The sequence below is a fragment of the Salvelinus namaycush genome, chromosome 5, assembly GCF_016432855.1.
Source record: "Salvelinus namaycush isolate Seneca chromosome 5, SaNama_1.0, whole genome shotgun sequence".
NCBI classification, from domain to species: domain Eukaryota; kingdom Metazoa; phylum Chordata; class Actinopteri; order Salmoniformes; family Salmonidae; genus Salvelinus; species Salvelinus namaycush.
Window position 1 is genome coordinate 13,747,356 of NC_052311.1, and position 20,749 is coordinate 13,768,104.

General features: G+C 45.9%; 1 protein-coding gene across 1 annotated transcript in view; it reads left to right on the forward strand.

Annotated features, from left to right (window-relative positions):
* The window catches only part of LOC120047984 (probable phospholipid-transporting ATPase IA), a 99,743-nt gene that overhangs the window by 37,211 nt on the left and 41,783 nt on the right, over positions 1-20,749 (forward strand). Inside the window, exons 7-13 of the mRNA XM_038993629.1 lie at positions 579-663; positions 1,004-1,143; positions 3,893-4,031; positions 7,472-7,536; positions 16,537-16,709; positions 18,144-18,327; positions 20,202-20,312. Coding sequence (XP_038849557.1) covers positions 579-663; positions 1,004-1,143; positions 3,893-4,031; positions 7,472-7,536; positions 16,537-16,709; positions 18,144-18,327; positions 20,202-20,312 — 897 coding nt within the window. The remainder of the gene's footprint in view (positions 1-578; positions 664-1,003; positions 1,144-3,892; positions 4,032-7,471; positions 7,537-16,536; positions 16,710-18,143; positions 18,328-20,201; positions 20,313-20,749) is intronic.

Consider the following 20,749-nt stretch of genomic DNA (forward strand, 5'->3'; position numbering starts at 1 on the left):
AAGCATTCCAGGTGACTACCTCATGAAGCTGGTTGAGAGAATGCCAAGAATGTTCAAAGCTCTCATCAAGGCAAAGAGTGGCTACTTTGAAGAATCTCAAATGTAAATATATTTTTGGGTTACTACATGATTCCGCATGTCTTATTTCATAGTTTTTATGTCTTCACTATTATTCTACGATGTATAAAATAATAAAAATAGAGAAACACTTGAATGAGTATTTGTATCCAAATTTTTGACTGGTACTGTATATGTGAATTTGTCCCAAAACTTTTGGTCCCCTAAAATGGGTGGACTATGTACAAAAGGTGCTGTAATTTCTAAACGGTTCGCCTGATATGGATGAAAACACCCTCAAATTAAAATGGACCGTCTGCACTTTTACCTCAGTCATTGTATCATTTCAGATCCAAAGTGCTGGAGTACAGAGGCAAAACAACAAACAATTCACTGCCCCAATATTATTTTGGAGCTCACTGGTGTTTGGTAGCCAGTGATTTTACATGGGTGATTGTTTACATGGCAGTTATTTTCTGGCTGTCCAGGCAGTATGTGTGATGACTGTGCTGTTTCAACAGGACACGGTGGTCTACGACCGTCTGGCCGACAGCTCCAGGTATAAAGAGATCACTCTGAAACACCTGGAGCAGTTTGCCACAGAGGGTGAGTGAGAGAACAGCTCCCCCTGTCTAGCTACCTAACACACATAGGACCTATTCAAACACTTCAGAAACCTTTCTTCTTTCATTGCTTTACCTCTATGAATATACTACCCCCTTGTGAGAGGTTGGCAGAATTACATCAACATATCCCCTGTGCTAAAATCAGCATATTTCTAGTTTCTGCAGTTTTCTAATCCTTTTTTTATTTATTTTTTATTGTGTAATATTAATAGAAATGCAGAGTAATGTCAATCGCCATAAGTTAACACCCGTTGTGTCATTATTAGGTTATGTAGGCCTTCTGGGTTTACGTCAGGTGATGTATGTCCATTGTGTCTCAGGGCTGCGTACTCTGTGCTTTGCTGTGGCTGAGATTAGTGAGTCATCCTATCAGCAATGGTTGGAGGTGTTCCACCGTGCCGCCACCGCCCTGCAGAACCGAGCCCTCAAACTGGAGGAGAGCTATGAGCTCATCGAGAAGGTCAGTCACACTCACACACACACACACACACACACACACACACACACACACACTCGCATATGAACACTTGCACAGACACACATACACACCACAGCACTCCCCAACTAACCCCTATCCACCAATCACCATCTTCCCCTGTCCCCTCAATAGTCCTGTACACCACCAGTAAACATAGGACATATTTCTTCAATGTTTGAAGTTACTACCTCTACCACAAACTCTACAAATAATACTACCTTTACCTCTACAAATACCACTACCTCTACCACTAACTCTACAAATACCACTACCTCTACAAATAACGCTACCTCTACCGCTACCCCACCTTCCCCAACCCACACCCAGAACCTTATGTGAACTCATATCAGCCAAGAGATTCCAGCGCTGAGCAATCAGCTCTGCAAACAAGATAATGACTTAGTTATTGACTTACCTGCCTGCTAGGTTCACCATAAGGACACCAACATCGCACAAGGCATCCATTTTAAACCTCTTTCCAGGGGTTCGCTGAACCTAAATCAGTTGAACTGAATTCAGACCTGAATTCAGACCAACTTGATTAATGTTGGGCTGGTGCTGAAAGCATACGTGTTGCAATCGTAATGGCACCCTATTCCCTATATAGTGCACTACGTTTGACCAGAAAGTAGTACTTTATATTGGGAATATATGGTGCCATATGGTGCACGGAAATGTAATCCGAAAGGGTTTGGATGGTTCGATGCACGATATACTAAAGGGGCTTAATGACTGTATGGGGCAGGTTAGGGTCGGCACAGTACTGCAAAGCAACAGTACAACGTGGTGTTGAAATACTAGTCAAACATAGGCTCGTTGATCAAGGGCTCCTTGCTGCCAGACCTTCAGCGCTGCTCAGAACAAATGGACTCAATCACAGTGTAAACACAAAAGTTCTGAGAAAGAGGGGTGCAGGGATGAGGAGACCACTAGATGGCAGTCTGAATGAGACTAGATTTACAGTATCTCTGAGAGAAGGGCCTTGTTCCAATAATAGTCCTTTCTCCTGAAGTGTGCACTTTCTCACTTCCTGGAGGCATGGGCTATTGGCATTTTCCACCACATTTCTTATACCAGTCATCCCTTTCAAATCAGTGAAGGGAAGTGAACAAGTGCATACTTCATGAGGAAGGAGAGATCATTGAGACGTATACGTGGTGCTGACTGTTAGTTTATTTAGTCCATGTTCTGGTGTATGTTCAGCAGTCGTCTTGACTGAAACCTAGTTGCAGTCTTGGGTTCAGATAGGCCTACTGTTTGAAACCATTCAATTACTTTCAGCGTTTTCTCTAGCCTGCCTGCAGGGCCAGCCAGAGGGGCTGGTTTTGCGCTTTTGGGACTTTTCAAATAGTATTTGAACCAAGGTCTGTCGTTTTATCTGGGGCTGTATGTATCCAGCGTCTCTGATCTAGGATCAGTTTTGCCTTGTAGATCATAATGAGATCAGAACTCCTACTCTGAGATGCTTTGTGTATATGGTTTCTGAACAGTAAAGAGGGAGAGTCACCCATATTACTGTGTCAGGTGATCAATGAAGAGAACAGCAAATGTGACGCAGACACATTGAAATCCTAGGGAAAAGGGTCAGAGGCCAATACCTTGGACCATGACCACAATTAATGACCAGAACTTCCTGGTCCGAAAGCTCACTGACACTCCCCTTTTAGTGACCTGTGTACTGCAGTCCTTGTTGACCTGAATTAAACAACTGTTCGACCATGAACCCTGTGGCTTTTTAATCTGTTCTTGAAGGTCAACATGTTACCATATTGCCTATTTGCGTTTGACTTGCATGCGATTGCATTTAACCTACATAAACGATTAACAATGTCCATGATTCACTTAACGTGTTGTCATTTAATGCACAAATTATGATCTCATGTCGTGTCTTCCCAGCAAACACCGTAATATTGTCAATGTTGAGACAATGTAACTGGGAAGTCGCAACATTAATTAACTCACGCATCCCTCCCCCCCGTGCGTGGTTTCATATGGGTAGTGGGCTAAAGATATACTGCAGCCCGGCCTAGGTCACAGCTCTTTAGGGAGGATTGACCGTTGCACCCCCAGCCCAACTCTGGCCTCCCCTTTGCAGCTGCCTCTCCTCTCTCCTCTCCGGGGCCCTGTCAAAGCATCGGGCCCCTCCAGGTCCCCCCAGGCCCCGTCCCAAAGACCCGCCTGGCTTCCTGTTAAAAAAACACATTAACCACCGTGCTGCGACTACAACTGGCCCCTAAGTCTCATTCTCCCCTCTATTCCCCTCCCTAACCCCAAATCCCCCAATCCATGGCCCAGTTTTGGAGAGGTGGGAAAACAAGAGCAGCTGACTTGAGCGAAAAACAGGAAGTGAATGGGTGACACAGTCCGGCCCTTAATTTTTCTGACACTTGACGTTGTAAAGCCCCTTCTCTTGTTACATTATCTCTTCCTTGTTCCCTCATGCTTCTCTCACTCTCTAGAACATGCAGCTCTTAGGGGCCACAGCCATTCCCTCATGCTTCTCTCCCTCTCTAGAACCTGCAGCTCTTGGGGGCCACTGACATTCTCTAATGTTTCTCTCCCTCTCTAGAACCTGCAGCTCTTGGGGGCCACTGACATTCTCTAATGTTTCTCTCCCTCTCTAGAACCTGCAGCTCTTGGGGGCCACTGACATTCTCTAATGTTTCTCTCCCTCTCTAGAACCTGCAGTTCTTGGGGGCCACAGCCATTCTCTGTTTCTCTCCCTCTCTAGAACCTGCAGCTCTTAGGGGCCACAGCCATCGAGGACAAGCTCCAGGACAAGGTGCCTGAGACCATTGAGACGCTGATGAAGGCCGACATCAAGATCTGGATCCTGACCGGGGACAAGCAGGAGACTGCCATCAACATCGGTAAGACTACACAAACAGTAAAGTGAACCAAAAACATAACATCAAAACGACATCCTTCCCTAACGTTGTGAAATAAAATCTCTACTGAGGAAAGCTCAGTCAGCGCAGTGGCCGTGGAACAAAGCTCAGTCAGCGCAGTGGCCGTGGAACAAAGCTCAGTCAGCGCAGTGGCCGTGGGGCAAACCTCAGTCAGCGCAGTGGCCGTGGGGCAAAGCTCAGTCAGCGCAGTGGCCGTGGGGCAAAGCTCAGTCAGCGCAGTGGCCGTGGGGCAAAGCTCAGTCAGCGCAGTGGCCGTGGGGCAAAGCTCAGTCAGCGCAGTGGCCGTGGGGCAAAGCTCAGTCAGCGCAGTGGCCGTGGGGCAAAGCTCAGTCAGCACAGTGGCCATGGGGCAAAACGGTCTATTGACAAGAAGATTTTCTCTATAAAAGTTGGCACAACATGTTTCTAAATGCACATGATGTATTGCTACACCACATTGATGTTGACAGGAATAACATTGCATGCACACACTCATACACACAAAAGTATGCATACACACACAAAACATCTCACATACGTACCTGGTGTTCACAGGGGTTTCAACATTACCATTGCTGTGAATGCTCCAGAGAGCTGACGTTGGGCATGTGCACCCTCCATCCCCATGTTCCCCACAAAGAGCGTTGCTAAGCCCTCAGATGTGGCCGTAATAGTAAAATTGCTAAAAACGTGCAGGCCTCGAAACAGCAAACCCGTATACAGGAGCGTCCGGGAAAATAGATAATAAAAGGTGTCCGTTTGTGGCCACCTACCTTCCTTGGGGCTGAATCAGCCCTTTGTGCCCCACTGGCCAGCTGTGCGGGGGCCTGCGAGCGCTAGAAGCTCAAGGGAAGTATTTTTACAGGTCCGCCGCTTGACTGAGTCGCTCTGTAAAACGCCTCTGAATATTTACTTTGTTTTTTACCACTTTCCTGCCTCCTCCTCATCCTCCTCCTCCTGAAAAAAAAAATGCAAACTGCTGCATAGGTTTGTGGCACACCTTTCGTGGCCAAAGGCGGGCTGGGGAACAAGACTGCCCCGTTCTCCGTGTTCTCTTTTCCCAGCATCTCCCTGCCTGTGGCGGCCCATGCCGTGAAAATGGCCTCATGCCACCCCTGGGACGAGCTTGTAAAACTCTGTTTACCCGTTTTAAAATTCATTGGGTGCTGAAAACATGGTTGAGCCTGTTTGGCGTTGACCTCTGCTGCTCTAGAGGCTGAGAGCGCAGAGAGAACTGTCACAGCTGTAATCCAGTCCACTGGAAATGACACATCATGACAACAACCATTCGGAAACCTTATGAACGTCTCTGCCCTGGCAGAATCAGCAATGATTTCACATTAAATGACCTGACTCTAAAGCTGCCCTTGATGCTTTAGGCAGGACCACTTGGACTACGACTCCATGAAAGCACACTGCCCGCTGGTGTAGTGTGTTCAGAGTGTATTCAGTCTCCCAGCACATCACTGTAGCGAGGACGGCCAGGCAAACAGCACCATGTTAGTCTTGGCTGAGGGGGGCTTCGTCCCCTCTTGGAAGGCAGACATGAAAGGGCAAACGCCTTCCAAACTGCCAACGCAAACACTGGCCTACCCGAACAACCCACTCTACCCTCACCATGCCCAGTGATTTAGCGGAGTGCCACCCCCACCCGCCCTCCTCATACCCACTGCCCCGGCAGCCATTTTGAGAACCCACTATGACCACATTGTGCAGCTTTAATTACTTACCCCCCCAAACAACTAACAAACCTCTGGTGTTACCGTGTGACACGGTGTCACGCCGTTCGCATTCCCCAACTCCTTGGAGAGCACTGTTGTTTAGTTCCACCAGGCCCCAAAAAACAAGGAATTTACTTTCTCTGGTGAATAAAAAGGGCAGTTTGGTCAGAGTCAACTGATCCTTTAAGATAAACAAATTAAGCTAGGGGCTTATGCATGGGTTGACGGGGGTATAGAGGTGGGAGATATTTTACACACGTTGGCAGATTTTTGGGAAGTTTGTGCGTTAACATTTAAGAAAACAATCCGCCAGGTCCAGACCTCTACCCTGTTTGTTGTTGATTTGAGCCTCTGGAGGTGAAACCTGCACACTCCTCATACATACCCCCCCCCCCCCTGTGTGTGTCTGGTGTGTGTGTGGTTCTCTTACACATTCACACCCAAACACACACTTATACATGCAGATGTGAAACGGGAGTCAATTCCAAGCTCGACCAAGCCCACAATGCTTGTGTGGTCACTTCACAGATGGTCCACTCTGATATTGCTCAGGAATTAGTCTGAGGATTTAGGTAGGCCCATTTTGGGGAGGGGGCACGACTATCCCTCTGAGAGCCACTATCTCTCACCTCTCTAGTAACCCTGACAGGAGCCAAAATGGCCTCTCCCTGGGGAACCATGTTGAACAAACAATGGTGTAACTGCCCCCTTAACCCAAGAGACAGACATGTAACCTCGAGTATTACTCATGGTTTTTCCACTGATGGACTCAAGACTGTCGCTGTGCACCTAATGAAGTTCCAATAATTTGTCTTTTTCACCCCATTGTGACTTTAGCTAATAACAAAGTGAAAGAAAACAGAGAGCTCAATTTCAGGAGGGAGTACATATAACCTATTATTTGTCATTCATTCAGTATTTAGTATTAAAGTTGATTTTGAAAATATAATCATGATGTATAATTATATAATGGCCACTTTATTTGGATTGTCCAGCTAGTCCTTCTATAGATGCTCTACACATGGTCATACTATTTGTTGATAAGCAACTGCTTGCTTAGGTTACGGTTATGGCTAGGGTTAGTGTGAGGGCTAGGGTTAGTGTGAGGGCTAGGGTTAGTGTGAGGGCTAGGGTTAGTGTGAGGGCTAGGGTTAGTGTGAGGGCTAGGGTTAGTGTGAGGGCTAGGGTTAGTGTGAGGGCTAGGGTTAGTGTGAGGGCTAGGGTTAGTGTGAGAGCTAGGGTTGGTGTGAGGGCTAGGGTTAGTGTGAGGGCTAGGGTTAGTGTGAGGGCTAGGGTTAGTGTGAGGGCTAGGGTTAGTGTGAGGGCTAGGGTTAGTGTGAGGGCTAGGGTTAGTGTGAGGGCTAGGGTTAGTGTGAGGGCTAGGGTTAGTGTGAGGGCTAGGGTTAGTGTGAGGGCTAGGGTTAGTGTGAGGGCTAGGGTTAGTGTGAGAGCTAGGGTTAGTGTGAGGGCTAGGGTTAGTGTGAGAGCTAGGGTTGGTGTGAGGGCTAGGGTTAGTTGAAATGTTACTGATAATAATGTATATAGTCCATCTGTAGATGCTTCACAGACTATCCAAATGAAGTGTTACCAATATAATGTATGACAGCGTGAAAAATATTTTCCACAGTGCTTCAGTATGTTTTTGATATTTGCACAAACTGACATTGCAGCACATCTCTTGTTTCACTTGACCCTCTCCAGGACACTCCTGCAAACTTCTGACCAAGAACATGGGCATGCTGGTGATCAACGAAGACACACTTGACGTGAGTATGGCAGACTGGCGTCATGTTATTAATAATAATCTACAATTTCACTTTCATTGAACAGGGATGATCTATACTTTAGCAACCTGTAGGCTTACTTTGTGGACTGTATACCGTCCCACAATATCCTTAAAGGGACAATCTGGGATTGGTATGTCGATGTTTGGAATTGTAAATTAATGATATAGGTCAGTCTATGAATTTAAGAGTGGTTACATTTCTCCCGTGAAGAGTGGTTACATTTCTACAGCTTTGTTGTTTTTTGAATGCCAGATTGCCCCTTTAAAAAGCAATTTTATTGAACTGTTGCAATGGATTTTCCTATGTTTTGAGTTACTGTTATGTTAGTAGTGCTGTCACTCAGCACAATCCAAATCACAACGCTCCCTCTCAACCTCAATTATAATCATAATCCATCCCTGTGTGTGAAACAAAAATACCAATCTGGTCTGGTTTGTACCCTGGAGCCCGCTAAGAATGTCAAACACGCTCTTTGTACCAAAGGTAAGTCACCACCACCAATGCCTGACAGTGTAATCCTGCTTAAGACCAAGCTCGGTGTGTGTTCTGGTGTCCCACAATCAGATAGGGCTGTTGATTACTGTTAGCTCATTAGTTGATCGTTAAATCGTTGCCGCCACTCCAAAAAATGCTGGAGAAAAAAAACTTTTTTTGTAGACTTCAATGAATGAAACCAAATAGAAAGTATAGTACCAGTCAAAGTTTGGACACACCTACTCATTCCAGGGTTTCTCTTTATTTTTACTATTTTCTACATTGTAGAATAATAGTGAAGACATCAACACTTCAAAATAACACATATGGACTCATGTAGTAACTAAAAAAGTGTTAAGCAAATTCTTCAAAGATTCTTCAAAATAGCCACCTTTTGCATTGATGACAGCTTTGCACACTCTTGTATAAGGAATAAAGAAAAACCCTTGAATGAGTAGGTGTCCAAACTTTTGACTGGTACTGTAAGTAGAAAACATAATGGAGCTATATATTTGTTAATATAGTCATGTTTGAGAACTAACAATCACCCCCACCAAAAAACTAGACAGTAATGGGGGCCAACATTGATTTTGTTATATTGTTTGAGTCACTCAGATTGCATAAGAACACGGCATAAGTCATGGCAAAATGTGTAGAATTTCTGTAAATTAGCTTTAAAACATCACAATTTTGTCTCTGCGGCCAAGAGGAGGGCCTCTAAAATCAGAGACGGCGTCCTTGACCATGCTCACTACCACGCCTAGGGGAAACTTATGTTGCTTGGTTTTACCTTTTTCTTTGTTCCTTAGTCTCTTTCCTTCTCTGTCGGTTGTCTCTGTCGGTGGCTTCTCTGACTCTCCTGTAACAAACAACCCGCCCTGTTTTGTTAGTTGCCTCTAGTGACCAGAGTGCAGATGCTTCTATGCTTCAAGCCCATAGGCTGTGTTTACACAGGCAGCCCAATTCTGATCTTATTTCAAATAAGTGGTATTTTGACCAGTCACATCAGTTCATATAGACTTTAGCCGTACCCTTATCCTACTCCTCCTTTGTTCCTCTGGTGATGTAGAGGTTAACCCAGGCCCTGTAGCCCTCAGTACTACACCTATTCCCCAGGCGCTCCCATTTGTTGACTTCTGTAACCGTAAAAGCCTTAGTTTCATGCATGTTAACATCAGAAGTCTCCTCCCTAAGTTTGTTTTATTCACTGCTTTAGCACACTCCGCCAACCCTGATGTCCTAGCCGTGTCTGAATCCTGGCTTAGGAAGGCAACCAAAAATTCTGAAATTTCCATCCCCAACTACAACATTTTCCTTCAAGATAGAACTGCCAAAGGGGGCGGAGTTGCAATCTACTGCAGAGAAAGCCTGCAAAGTTCACTCATACTATCCAGGTCTGTGCCCAAACAATTTGAGTTTCTACTTTTAAAAATCCACCTTTCCGGAAATAAGTCTCTCACTCTTGCCACTTGTTATAGACCCACCTCAGCCCTCAGCTGTGCCCTGGACACCATATATGAATTGATTGCCCCCCATCTGTCTTCAGAGCTCGTACTGTTAGGTGACCTAAACTGGGATATGCTTAACACCCCGGCCGTCCTACAATCTAAGCTAGATGCCCTCAATCTCACACAAATTATCAAGGAACCTACCAGGTACAACCCTAAATCCGTAAACATGGGCACCCTCATAGATATCATCCTGATCAACCTGCCCTCTAAATACACCTCTGCTGTCTTCAACCAGGATCTCAACGACCACTGCCTCATTGCCTGCGTCCGTAATGGGTCCGCGGTCAAACGACCACCCCTCATCACTGTCAAACGCTCCCTAAAACACTTCAGCGAGCAGGCCTTTCTAATCGACCTGGCCCTGGTATCCTGGAAGGATATTGACCTCATCCCGTCAGTAGAGGATGCCTGGTTGTTCTTTAAAAGTGCTTTCCTCACCATCATAAATAAGCATGCCCCATTCAAAAAATGTAGAACTAAGACAGATATAGCCCTTGGTTCACTCCAGACCTGACTGCCCTTGACCAGCACAAAAACATCCTGTGGCGTAGTGTGTTAGCATCGAATAGCCCCCGCGATATGCAACTTTTCAGGGAAGTCAGGAACCAATATACACAGTCAGTTAGGAAAGCAAAGGCTAGCTTTTTCAAACAGAAATGTGCATCCTGTAGCACCAATTCCATAAAGTTTTGGGACACTGTAAAGTCCATGGAGAATAAGAGCACCTCCTCCCAGCTGCCCACTGCACTGAGGCTAGGAAACACTGTCACCACCGATAAATCTACGATAATCAAAAATTTTAAAAAGCATTTTTCTACGGCTGGCCATGCTTTCCACCTGGCTACCCATACCCCGGCCAACAGCTCTGCACCCCCCGCAGCAACTTGCCCAAGCCCCCCCCCCCGCTTCTCCTTCACCCACTTCCAGATAGCTGATGTTCTGAAAGAGCTGAAAAATCTGGACCCCTACAAATCAGCTGGGATAGACAATCTGAACCCTCTCTTTCTAAAATGATCCACCGCAATTGTTGCAACCCCTATTACTAGCCTGTTCAACCTCTCTTTCGTATCGTCTGAGATCCCTAAAGATTGGAAGCTGCCGCGGTCATCCCCCTCTTCAAAGGGGATGACCGCGGCACTCTAGACCCAAACTGTTACAGACCTATATTCATTCTGCCCTGCCTTTCTAAAGTCTTTCGAGAGGTAAGTTAACAAACAGATCACCGACCATTTCGAATCCCACCGTACCTTCTCCACTATGCAATCTGGTTTCCGAGCTGGTCATGGGTGCACCTCAGCCACGCTCAAGGTACTAAACGATATCGTAACAGCCATCGATAAAAGACAGTACTGTGCAGCCGTCTTTGTCGACCTGGCCAAGGCTTTCGACTCTGTCAATCACCGCATTCTTATCGGCAGACTCAACAGCCTTCGTTTCTCAAATGACTGCCTCGCCTGGTTCACCAACTACTTCTCTGGTAGAGTTCAGTGTGTCAAATCGGAGGGCCTGTTGTCCGGACCTCTGGCAGTCTCTATGGGGGTACCACAGCGTTAAATTTTCGGGCCGACTCTTTTTTCTGTATACATCAATGATTTCGCTCTTGCTGCTGGTGATTCTCTGATCCACCTCTACACAGATGGCCCTTCTTTGGACACTGTGTTAACTGACCCCCAAACCAGCTTCAACGCCATACAACACTTCTTCCGTGGCCTCCAACTGCTCTTAAATGCTAGTAAAACTAAATGCATGCTCTTCAACCGATCGCTACCCGCCCGCCTAGCATCACTACTCTGGACGGTTCTGACTTAGAATATGCGGACAACTACAAATACCTAGGTGTCTGGTTAGACTGTATACTCTCCTTCCAGACTCACATTAAGCATCTCCAATCCAAAATGAAATGTAGAAAATGCTTCCTATTTCGCAGCAAAGCCTCCTTCACTCATGCTGCCAAGCATACCCTCGTAAAACTGACTATCCTACCGATCCTTGACTTCGGCGATGTCATTTACAAAATAGCCTCCAACACTCTACTCAGCAAATTGGATGCAGTCTATCACAGTGCTATACGTTTTGTTACCAAAGCCCCATATACTACCCACCACTGCGACCTGTATGCTCTCGATGGCTGGCCCTCGCTACATATTCGTCGCCAAACCCACTGGCTCCAGGTCATCTAGAAGTCTTTGCTAGGTAAAGCCATGCCTTATCTCAGCTCACTGGTCACCATAGCAACACCCACCTGTAGCACGCGCTCCAGCAGGTATATTTCACTGGTCATGCCCAAAGCCAACACCTTTGGCCGCCTTTCCTTCCAGTTCTCTGCTGCCAATGACTGGAACGAATTGCAGAATTCACTGAAGGTGGAGTCTTTTATCTCCCTCTCTAACTTTAAGCATCAGCTGTCAGAGCAGCTTACCGACCACTGCACCTGTACACAGCCCATCTGTAAATAGCCCACCCAGCTACCTCATCTCCATATTGTTATTTGTTTTTCTCTTTTGCACCCCAGTATCTCTACTTGTACATCTATCACTCCAGTGTTAATGCTAAATTGTAATTATTTCGCCACTATGGCTTATTTATTGCCTTACCTCTCTAATCTTACTACATTTGCACACACTGTATATATATTTTTCTATTTTATTATTGACTGTATGTTTGTTTATTCCATGTGTAACTCTGTGTTGTTGTTTGTGTCGCACTGCTTTGCTTTATCTTGGCCAGGTCGCAGTTGTAAATGAGAACTTGTTCTCAACTGGCCTACCTGGTTAAATAAAGGTGAAATAAAATAAAAATTCACTTCAAATCTTTTTCCAGAGCTGATCTGATTGGTCCAAAGATGCCTCCATCCAGAGGGTTGTAGTGAAGTTTACCCCAGCTAGTCACAGGGGCTCTGGCGGGGCCGGGGGCTCTGTTGGGGCTGTGGGGCTCTGACAGGGCCTAGTGGCCTGGTTGGAGAGGGAGATGTCGGTCAGCACATAGCCAGAGCCCTGCATGCCGCCTTCTGCAAGATTGAGAAAAGAACAGAAGGCGGCCCAGGGGGGACCCCTCCACCCAACCCTAAACCCCTTTTAAAAATAGAGGGGGAAGAGGTCAGCAGGGAGTCTTGAATGTTGTTGGAGGGACGTAAAGGTGGAAAAGAGACTGCTGCTGTGCTCCAGGAGAGGAAGCGAGGGAGCAGAGCAGAGGACGGAGGAGGAAGCGCTCACTGTGTGAGCCCAGTGTGCTGGAGCAGGAGTGAGGGATGCATGGAGGTGATGGAGGAGGGGATACAGCGATGACCGACGACCTTCACTCTGTCAACCCGGCTGGTTAGCGTGATAAATGGAGGTAGAGAGAAGTTTCAGACACCGCTGTTCATAAAGCATAAAACACGCGGATGGCCCATTTTGAAATGTCAGCTCCTATTCTGCTGTGGCTCAGCAGATGCCTATAAGTTTGCTTGTAAAATATGGAGGAATTCTCTCCCCCCTTCTTTTGGGCTCAATGAACAGAGGTCCTGTCGGCGGTGCTGCTGGGAATTGGAGTTCCTCTCATGTTGTGCCCGAGAGTAATTGGAGTGCGTCCCCCCCTTTCCGTGTTTAGAAACAGTTCTCAAAGAGAGGGTGAAGTTTTAGAAGGCTTGAAAGCGGCCTGAGATCTCTTCTGTGCTAAATCTTCCACCCCCCCCCCCCCCCCCCCCCCCCGGGCCTGGAGAACACACTGACTGGTGAAGCTGCCATGGCTGAACACTGGGCCTGGAGAACACACTGACTGGTGAAGCTGCCATGGCTGAACACTGGGCCTGGAGAACACACTGACTGGTGGAGCTGCCATGGCTGAACACTGGGCCTGGAGAACACACTGACTGGTGGAGCTGCCATGGCTGAACACTGGGCCTGGAGAACACACTGACTGGTGGAGCTGCCATGGCTGAACACTGGGCCTGGAGAACACACTGACTGGGTAGTGTGCGTACCTGCGTGGGTTGTCGATGTTGGTGTGTGCACGTATGTGCATAGGTCTGTGTGCTTTATGTATCTGTGGTCGGATATGCCCCTCTTTGGGTCAGTCCAAGGTTGTATAGAACTGTACGAGACTAATGGATACACGTCCTCTAACTCGGAATCCCTGTCAAGTGTGTCATGTCATGTTTGCTACATCACTCAAGAGTTGCATCAACAATGGAGCTCAAAGTCTTGATTAGCCACTCTTAAACCAAACACAACCTAGTCAAATAGGCTAAACTGGTCAGTATAGCCATAACAAATAGGCTTTAGAAGGAGACAAGTAGCATTAGCACTAAAATACCTCAGTGGAAATGGGGGGGAATGGGTACCCTACTTGAGCAAATGGCTGCACTGTTTGTGGTTATCGTGATTTTGTGATTAATCACTTGTATCCAAGCACATACGTTCCCAGACATATACTTTACTGTACACATGCTTCCATACATTAGTGTTCCCTCTTAGTGTGTTGCCAGTTCACCCTGTTATAAATCTAAATTTTTTTGTTCCATGGTTGAATTCCAATATCAAATGTGATACTATGCTCACTGTATGATGTAGCTGTTACCGCAGCACACCCCAGCGCTTGAAAGCCTGTGTGCTGTTTTATGGCCCCGATCAGGAATGGGCACACTCATGTGGAGAAGTCCTGACAGCTGCACTCCTCCCTGTCTCCTCTCTCTTGTTCAATTTCTCTACCTCTTTAGCCCCCCCCATCTCTCTCTCTCTCTCTCTCTCTGTCTCTGTCTCTGTCTCTGTCTCTCTCTCTGTCTCTCTCTCTCTGTCTCTCTCTCTCTGTCTCTCTGTCTCTCTCTCTCTGTCTCTCTCTCTGTCTCTCTCTCTGTGTGTGTGTGTCGGTCAGCTTTGAAACCTGAGGCCTTTCTCCCCAAATATTGTCCTTCAAGCTTGGGTTTCAGAGCTTTGTTATGCCAGGAGAGGGTTGCATGGCCCCGTCAGTGCCCTTAGGTATCTAACCCTCCTCAACGGACCCTTCCCAAGCCTCATTCATGACCACTAGGTCACTCCTGCGTTGCATAATGCTCATGCCCGGCCGAGCCATCTGTTCAATGCATTAGGTGTGACCACCTTCGGGTGGAAGGGCCCACCTAGGTCTCGTAACCCAGTTCATACCCTCGATCTCGTACACGGCCGGAAGTGGATACCTATGAGTCTCACACACTGACCTCACTCTTCAGACCACACCAGTCCGCCGGAGTCTACCACTCCCATGGGCAAACAGGGCGACTTTCCACCCTTCTTTATGAGTTTTCCTTTACAATCGTTTGAGTCACTTCATAGTTATGGGCTGTTAGTCATACAGGAGAATATACAGGACAATGTTGATCCCCAATAATGGAAGTGAGGCCAGAGTAAAAAGGCTCTAGGAGATGCAATGTATCCTACTGCCCAAAGAAATATTACCAGGTTTCATCCATGTTGTTTTGAGCAGTCTTATATCTTATTTCCATTAACCAATCCCATGGCCCCAGAACTTCATGCTCGCAATCCTCTTTTATAAGTACATCCATACCTGTTCCGGTCACTCTTGGAAATTGATCCTTGTTTGGGGTTTCATTTCCTGATGGGTTTGGCATCTGGGAAATGGTTGGAGAAGTTTTCTCCAGATGCACAGATGATGTCACCACGACTAGCTCCATCTCCATCCTGGGCTTTCCTGAGTACAGGAAGTTGGCTATAGCCGCCCCTATTAGAGGGCACTTCATCTTCCTGGCCATCCTCAATATTTATGGCATTTCAACATCGCTTGTCATCATAGCACTATATCACACACGACTCGAGAATGCATCCATTCACGTCCCAAACCTTTTGCTCGGTTTGGGGTTTTAGTAATCGCATCTTGGCCGGGCATCTGGATAGTCTGTCCAATAGGCATGTAAAACACAGGTCAAACATGGAGGACAGCTGCTTTACGGCAGCTTAATAAGAGAACGGAGAGTGGAGAGAGCAGGGGCTTATCTTTTTAACAGCCCTTATTGATTTAGGGACTTATAAAAGATGGGGCCTCCGAGGACGCACACAAGCCAGGTTACGACTTAGGACTTTCGAATGGGCTTTCAAGCACAGCGCTCACCTGAGATCTGTGGAAATCATATCTAGCAGGGACCCGTATGCGCTTCTTGGTTTCCGACATGAAACGCAGAGGATGGCGGATCCAAATGACATATGTCTAGGGTGTCTGTCCTCACGGTAGCCCATACATACGAGCCTTCGCTCCAGCAGATGATCCGAGGAATCACTCTTTATGGGGGAAATTATATAGAGGTTCAGTGCATTCCCAAGCCAAACACCACCCATCCGCCAGCACACCCTAAGCCTTAGAATAACAGTCTCTTATTTAAGGCCCTATTTACCATTTGAAGTGTAATTCTGAGTTTGAAACATAAAACCAACAGAGGGGTAAATGTAGTATCCATATTATTCAAGTCGGCAGTTATTAAAATCATCCAGGTTTAATCAGCATATGGAAATATTCCTGGCTTACAGTTTGAAGAAATTCAGCTGGCTAGGGACATTCCTGAAAAATTGCTCGTAAACCCAGACGAATGTACAGTACTTGGTTGCTGAGAACGAAATGATGGAACTGTGCAGTGAGAGCGTAGAATCCTTCTTTTCTCTTTCCTATGCTATTGGTATTAATGCCGTGTGACGTTATGCTTTTCCAAATGAACCATCAAACCATTTCTAATGGAGTATGCCTTATGTATTGTTGTGTATATTTATTTTCTTATGATGTTCTATCATCTAGCAAATGTAAATTGGCTTGACAAGTTTGAATAATCTTTACCATATGTCATAATAGCACTGTAAAAATTATAAAGGGATCGATGATGAGGTCAATGAAATCACTGGAGAATAGGGTTGCCGAGCATCGTGTTCTATCAAAAGCATTTCATTGATAACCATATTTAATTTTCTTCATTGTAATTTGTATCATATATTCTGTCTAGATAGTTCTAATGATGAGAAAATGTGTGCCTTTTCAGGCAACCAGGGAGACCCTCAGCCACCACTGTGGAATGCTGGGAGACGCCCTTTACAAGGAGAACGATTTTGCTCTCATCATCGACGGAAATACGCTAAAATACGCCCTCACGTTTGGAGCACGGCAGTACTTCCTAGACCTTGCCTTGTCCTGTAAAGCCGTGATATGCTGCAGGTAAGGCCCAGTCACCTATAACAGCATTACACTATAGCGTGTGTACATAGTACATGCATTCAACTTCATAAGTTACCCATTTACTGTTCGAAAAGTGTTAAAACCACACAGTAGACACACTGTACTCCGGTTCAGACGCTCATTGGATGTTTCCTGTTGAGAGAACTGAGAACCAAGACTCCAAGTACAGAGAATCCCAAAGTTGTTGGCATTAAATCGGCGTACAATTTTAGCCTAATGTACCGTAGGAGCAAATCAGGACAAACCTGAGCATTCAAAGGTTTATGCTCTGCCCTGAAAGGTAATCATTTAGTGTGTAGTTCATGTATTTTACAAGAGCAATTTAAAACCTGAGGTAGTCCCCCAAAAAATGGTAACGTTAGAATTACGAAGGTACCGGCGTGTATTGATTTGCACTTGCCGCATAAATAAAGTGCTGGAGGCTGTGAAGAGGTCTGGACAGAAATCAGTGCCACGTTTCTTAGGGACAACAAACTACACATAGGTGCCACACTGCCATGATCCAATACAAGACATCAGCTTTTTTTGTGCTACTTTCTCTCGTTTTACAGCACCCTGAGCGCTATCAGACCTTGGGAGATGAACAAGGAGGTCTCTTTAGGCATGTAGAAAAAACATAAACCTGTCTCACAGGGTTGGGCTAACCCTAACCACGACATCCAGTTTGTAACACCTTCTCTTGGGAGTTTTTGTACTGTAGCTGTACATCATGGGGTGCATCTCAAATGGCATCTCAAATTTCCTGGTCAGAAATAGTGCACTATATAGGGAATAGGGTGCCATTTTGGATGCATACCATGTCTTTGACCCGGGCCAAGGCAAAGAAAGCTCTGTAGCTTGGAGCTCCGGAAGCCTGTAAGACTCAGCCTGTCATTTCAGGGGTAAAAGTTGGAGAGCTCGAAAAAGGAGGGACCACAGGAAGTGGGAGATCCATCACTTGACGAGTGGTTTTACAGGCGCAGGCAGCCAGGGAGGTCAGCCAGGGGTCAGGGGTGGATGAGATCCGCAGACACGGGGAATTCGTCAAGAATTATCATCCAGAAAATGTTTAATTGCTTGTGTAATACCTAAAGCGACATTGTTTGAAAGACGTCGTTTCGAGTACAGCCTCGGCCTTGTGTTTTGTTGTAAGTCGACTCGGCATCAACCCACCTTTGTAACTCCCTTTTTTTGTTCTTTAGTTTGAGGAAAGCATTACGTAATGAACTGTACAGAATGCTTTCTTTTGTATTAATCCGCATTGTCTAGATGTCTGCACCTCGCTTAGATTGGTCAGTTCTGGAAAATGGCGGAAAGTGTCAAATCTGTTTTTCATACTCCCAAAAAAATAAGAATTTCCATGAAAACGGACAGTTAAACCAAGCATATCCCATCTCATTCTAACGTCCTGCGTCACGTTCTACTCTCCTTTAGGGTGTCTCCGCTGCAGAAGTCTGAGGTGGTGGAGATGGTGAAGAAGCAGGTGAAGGTGATCACACTCGCCATCGGCGACGGCGCCAACGATGTGGGAATGATCCAGACGGCACACGTGGGCGTGGGCATCTCTGGCAACGAGGGCCTGCAGGCCGCCAACTCCTCCGACTACTCTATCGCACAGGTGAGGGCTCCGGAGTGAAGTTTCTCCTAGGTACAGATCTAGGATCCGCTTCCCCTCCCCCAATCCTAACATTAACCATTAGTGGGGAAAATGTCAACCTGACCCCGTCTAGGGGCATCTCATTACTCCCACAGGGGAGGAGTTTGGAAGGAGTGTTAGGGTTCAAGGGGTTTACTTTGTGCAGGTGTGCTAGTATCACTGGATCAGATGGGTCATCTTAGCTTACCCAGGTGAGCAGCAGCAGGACAGGCATCTGTTGACATCTTATTCTATAGCCACAGTTAGGAACTGATATAGAAACCCTATCTTGAAAATCCTAATGTATACGCATTACTCTATCAGTAACCAGTTTGTCTGAAAATCATCTTGCATATGCAGCATTGTGCCGGTAACAAAAGCGACAGGGTTTATCTACTGCATCGTTATCTACTGCATCATGGGTTGTTTTTTCCTTCAGTCTCCTTCCATTATTTCGTGGTATGTGCTGCCTATGCCTGTACATATAGCCACAGGGCCTGTGAGCGAGCCAAGGCCAGTTTACTAAAGCACGATGCTGTCTCCATAGCATCGGATTACTCTGACAAAGACTGTCTTGTCTTAAGTGCCCCCATTATCTATCTACATGACATTCAGAATGACGAATGCAGACGGCTTCATTTAATCGGTTTAGGTTGCATCCCGGTAACGTATCGAATTACCTTCCAGGCGTGTTTCACCCACATTGGCATGTATCAGTGTTCTTTCTTCAATTTACTGTGTAATAAAATCGACCTTTGCAGTTGCAATAGATATTTCCTTGAATTGTACTATACAGGCCACAGCCCTGTCCAGACTCACTCCAATGTATATATTTATATATAGACTGTAGCATCATAGCTGCATAGCAAGACAGTTCAGCATTACACTACCTGAATACAATGCACAGTACAATAGTGTCCATTTACTTAGAAATCTATTTTGTGAGGTCAGCTATACATTCTAGTTCTATGTGATTGAGATCTACAAACAGCACTGTGAAACTTGTTCTGAGATCAGCTGAATGACGTTCAGGGCCCAGGCACCTCTGCTGTCCATCCGTCATCAGCTCATGGCTGTGGGAATACAGGCCGTTTGATCCCAGAGTGCCGGGGTCAGCAGAGCAGAATCCTCTTAAATGTTTTAATTTGCTATGTAATACAGTCTCCTCCTACTGTTTCTCTGAAAGACGACTTGGCCGTTAAAATAATCACAATTCTGTTGGCGTTTGACTTCATAAAGGCCTATATGTTACATAAAAGTAAACTACTTAAAGTTTACATGCAACTCAAGGTCCATAGAACTGGAAAACAGAATGAGATGTTGAGCTTCCCTACAGCAGCGTTACAGTATGTGCATTGTTTCTAAAAGCTAAGCTTGACGGTAACCAAGACAAAACAGTTCCCCAAGAGCAACCTTCTCAATCTAATCAACGTTATCAAAAAGCGATTACACGAATATGACGTATGCCGCATGCCCCAAATAGTAGGATTATCAGAAACCCATTAAAGTATTATGTTGAGCCATGGGAGAGTGTTCCCCCTCTCTGCCTCTCCCCTTTTCAACAACTTAAGGCAAAACTAAGCCCAAGCTGTGACAAAAAATGCCTGGAATGTGTCCGTGAAGACCTTGCCCTCAACTCCCTTCTGGCCCTTCAGTTTCCTGCTTTCAAACGATGATAAGATTGTTCCTTTATTTAATCCAAGAGTTCCTCTCAAATGCTGTTTTTTTTTCTCAAGGCATAGCCCCGGTCCTGGGTTGTCCAGGAACACTCTGTATATAAACTGTATAATGCCTGTCTTACAACTTTTAGGTTATTCATTTATCTTGGCCCTTCTCCTCCCTTCCCTCCCACGCAGTTCAAATACTTGAAGAATCTTTTGCTGGTCCACGGCGCCTGGAATTACAACCGCGTATCCAAGTGTATCCTGTATTGCTTCTACAAGAACATTGTCCTGTACATCATCGAGGTAAGTCATGCAGCTCTCGACACGAACAGCCTCAGTAGGGTTCCCAGGGCAGTGGTAAGGCAGTAAACTAGATTGGTATATAAAAGGTGGATTTTCCGCATGACATTACCAGCTTAAAGTGAAGGGATTTTCCTCTTTAGTATATTTTTATGACTAGGCCTATGCCCTGTATGCTAGTTTGCCAATTTGTCTCTGTCTATATAAAGATATATATATATAACATATGAATAAAACAGATTCCATGTATATTCCGCTTTACTGACAGCCAGTCGCCAAGAATCCATTGGCAGTTTTTAGAAAGCTGCAGTATAGATAATAGGAATGCTGCTCACCATGTTAAACCTCTTTGCCTCCGTGGTCTGGGATGGCATTTGACAGAAGCCAGACCTCGTGCTGATAGCAGCTTCAGATCTACCAACAAGAGTGACCTGACAAGC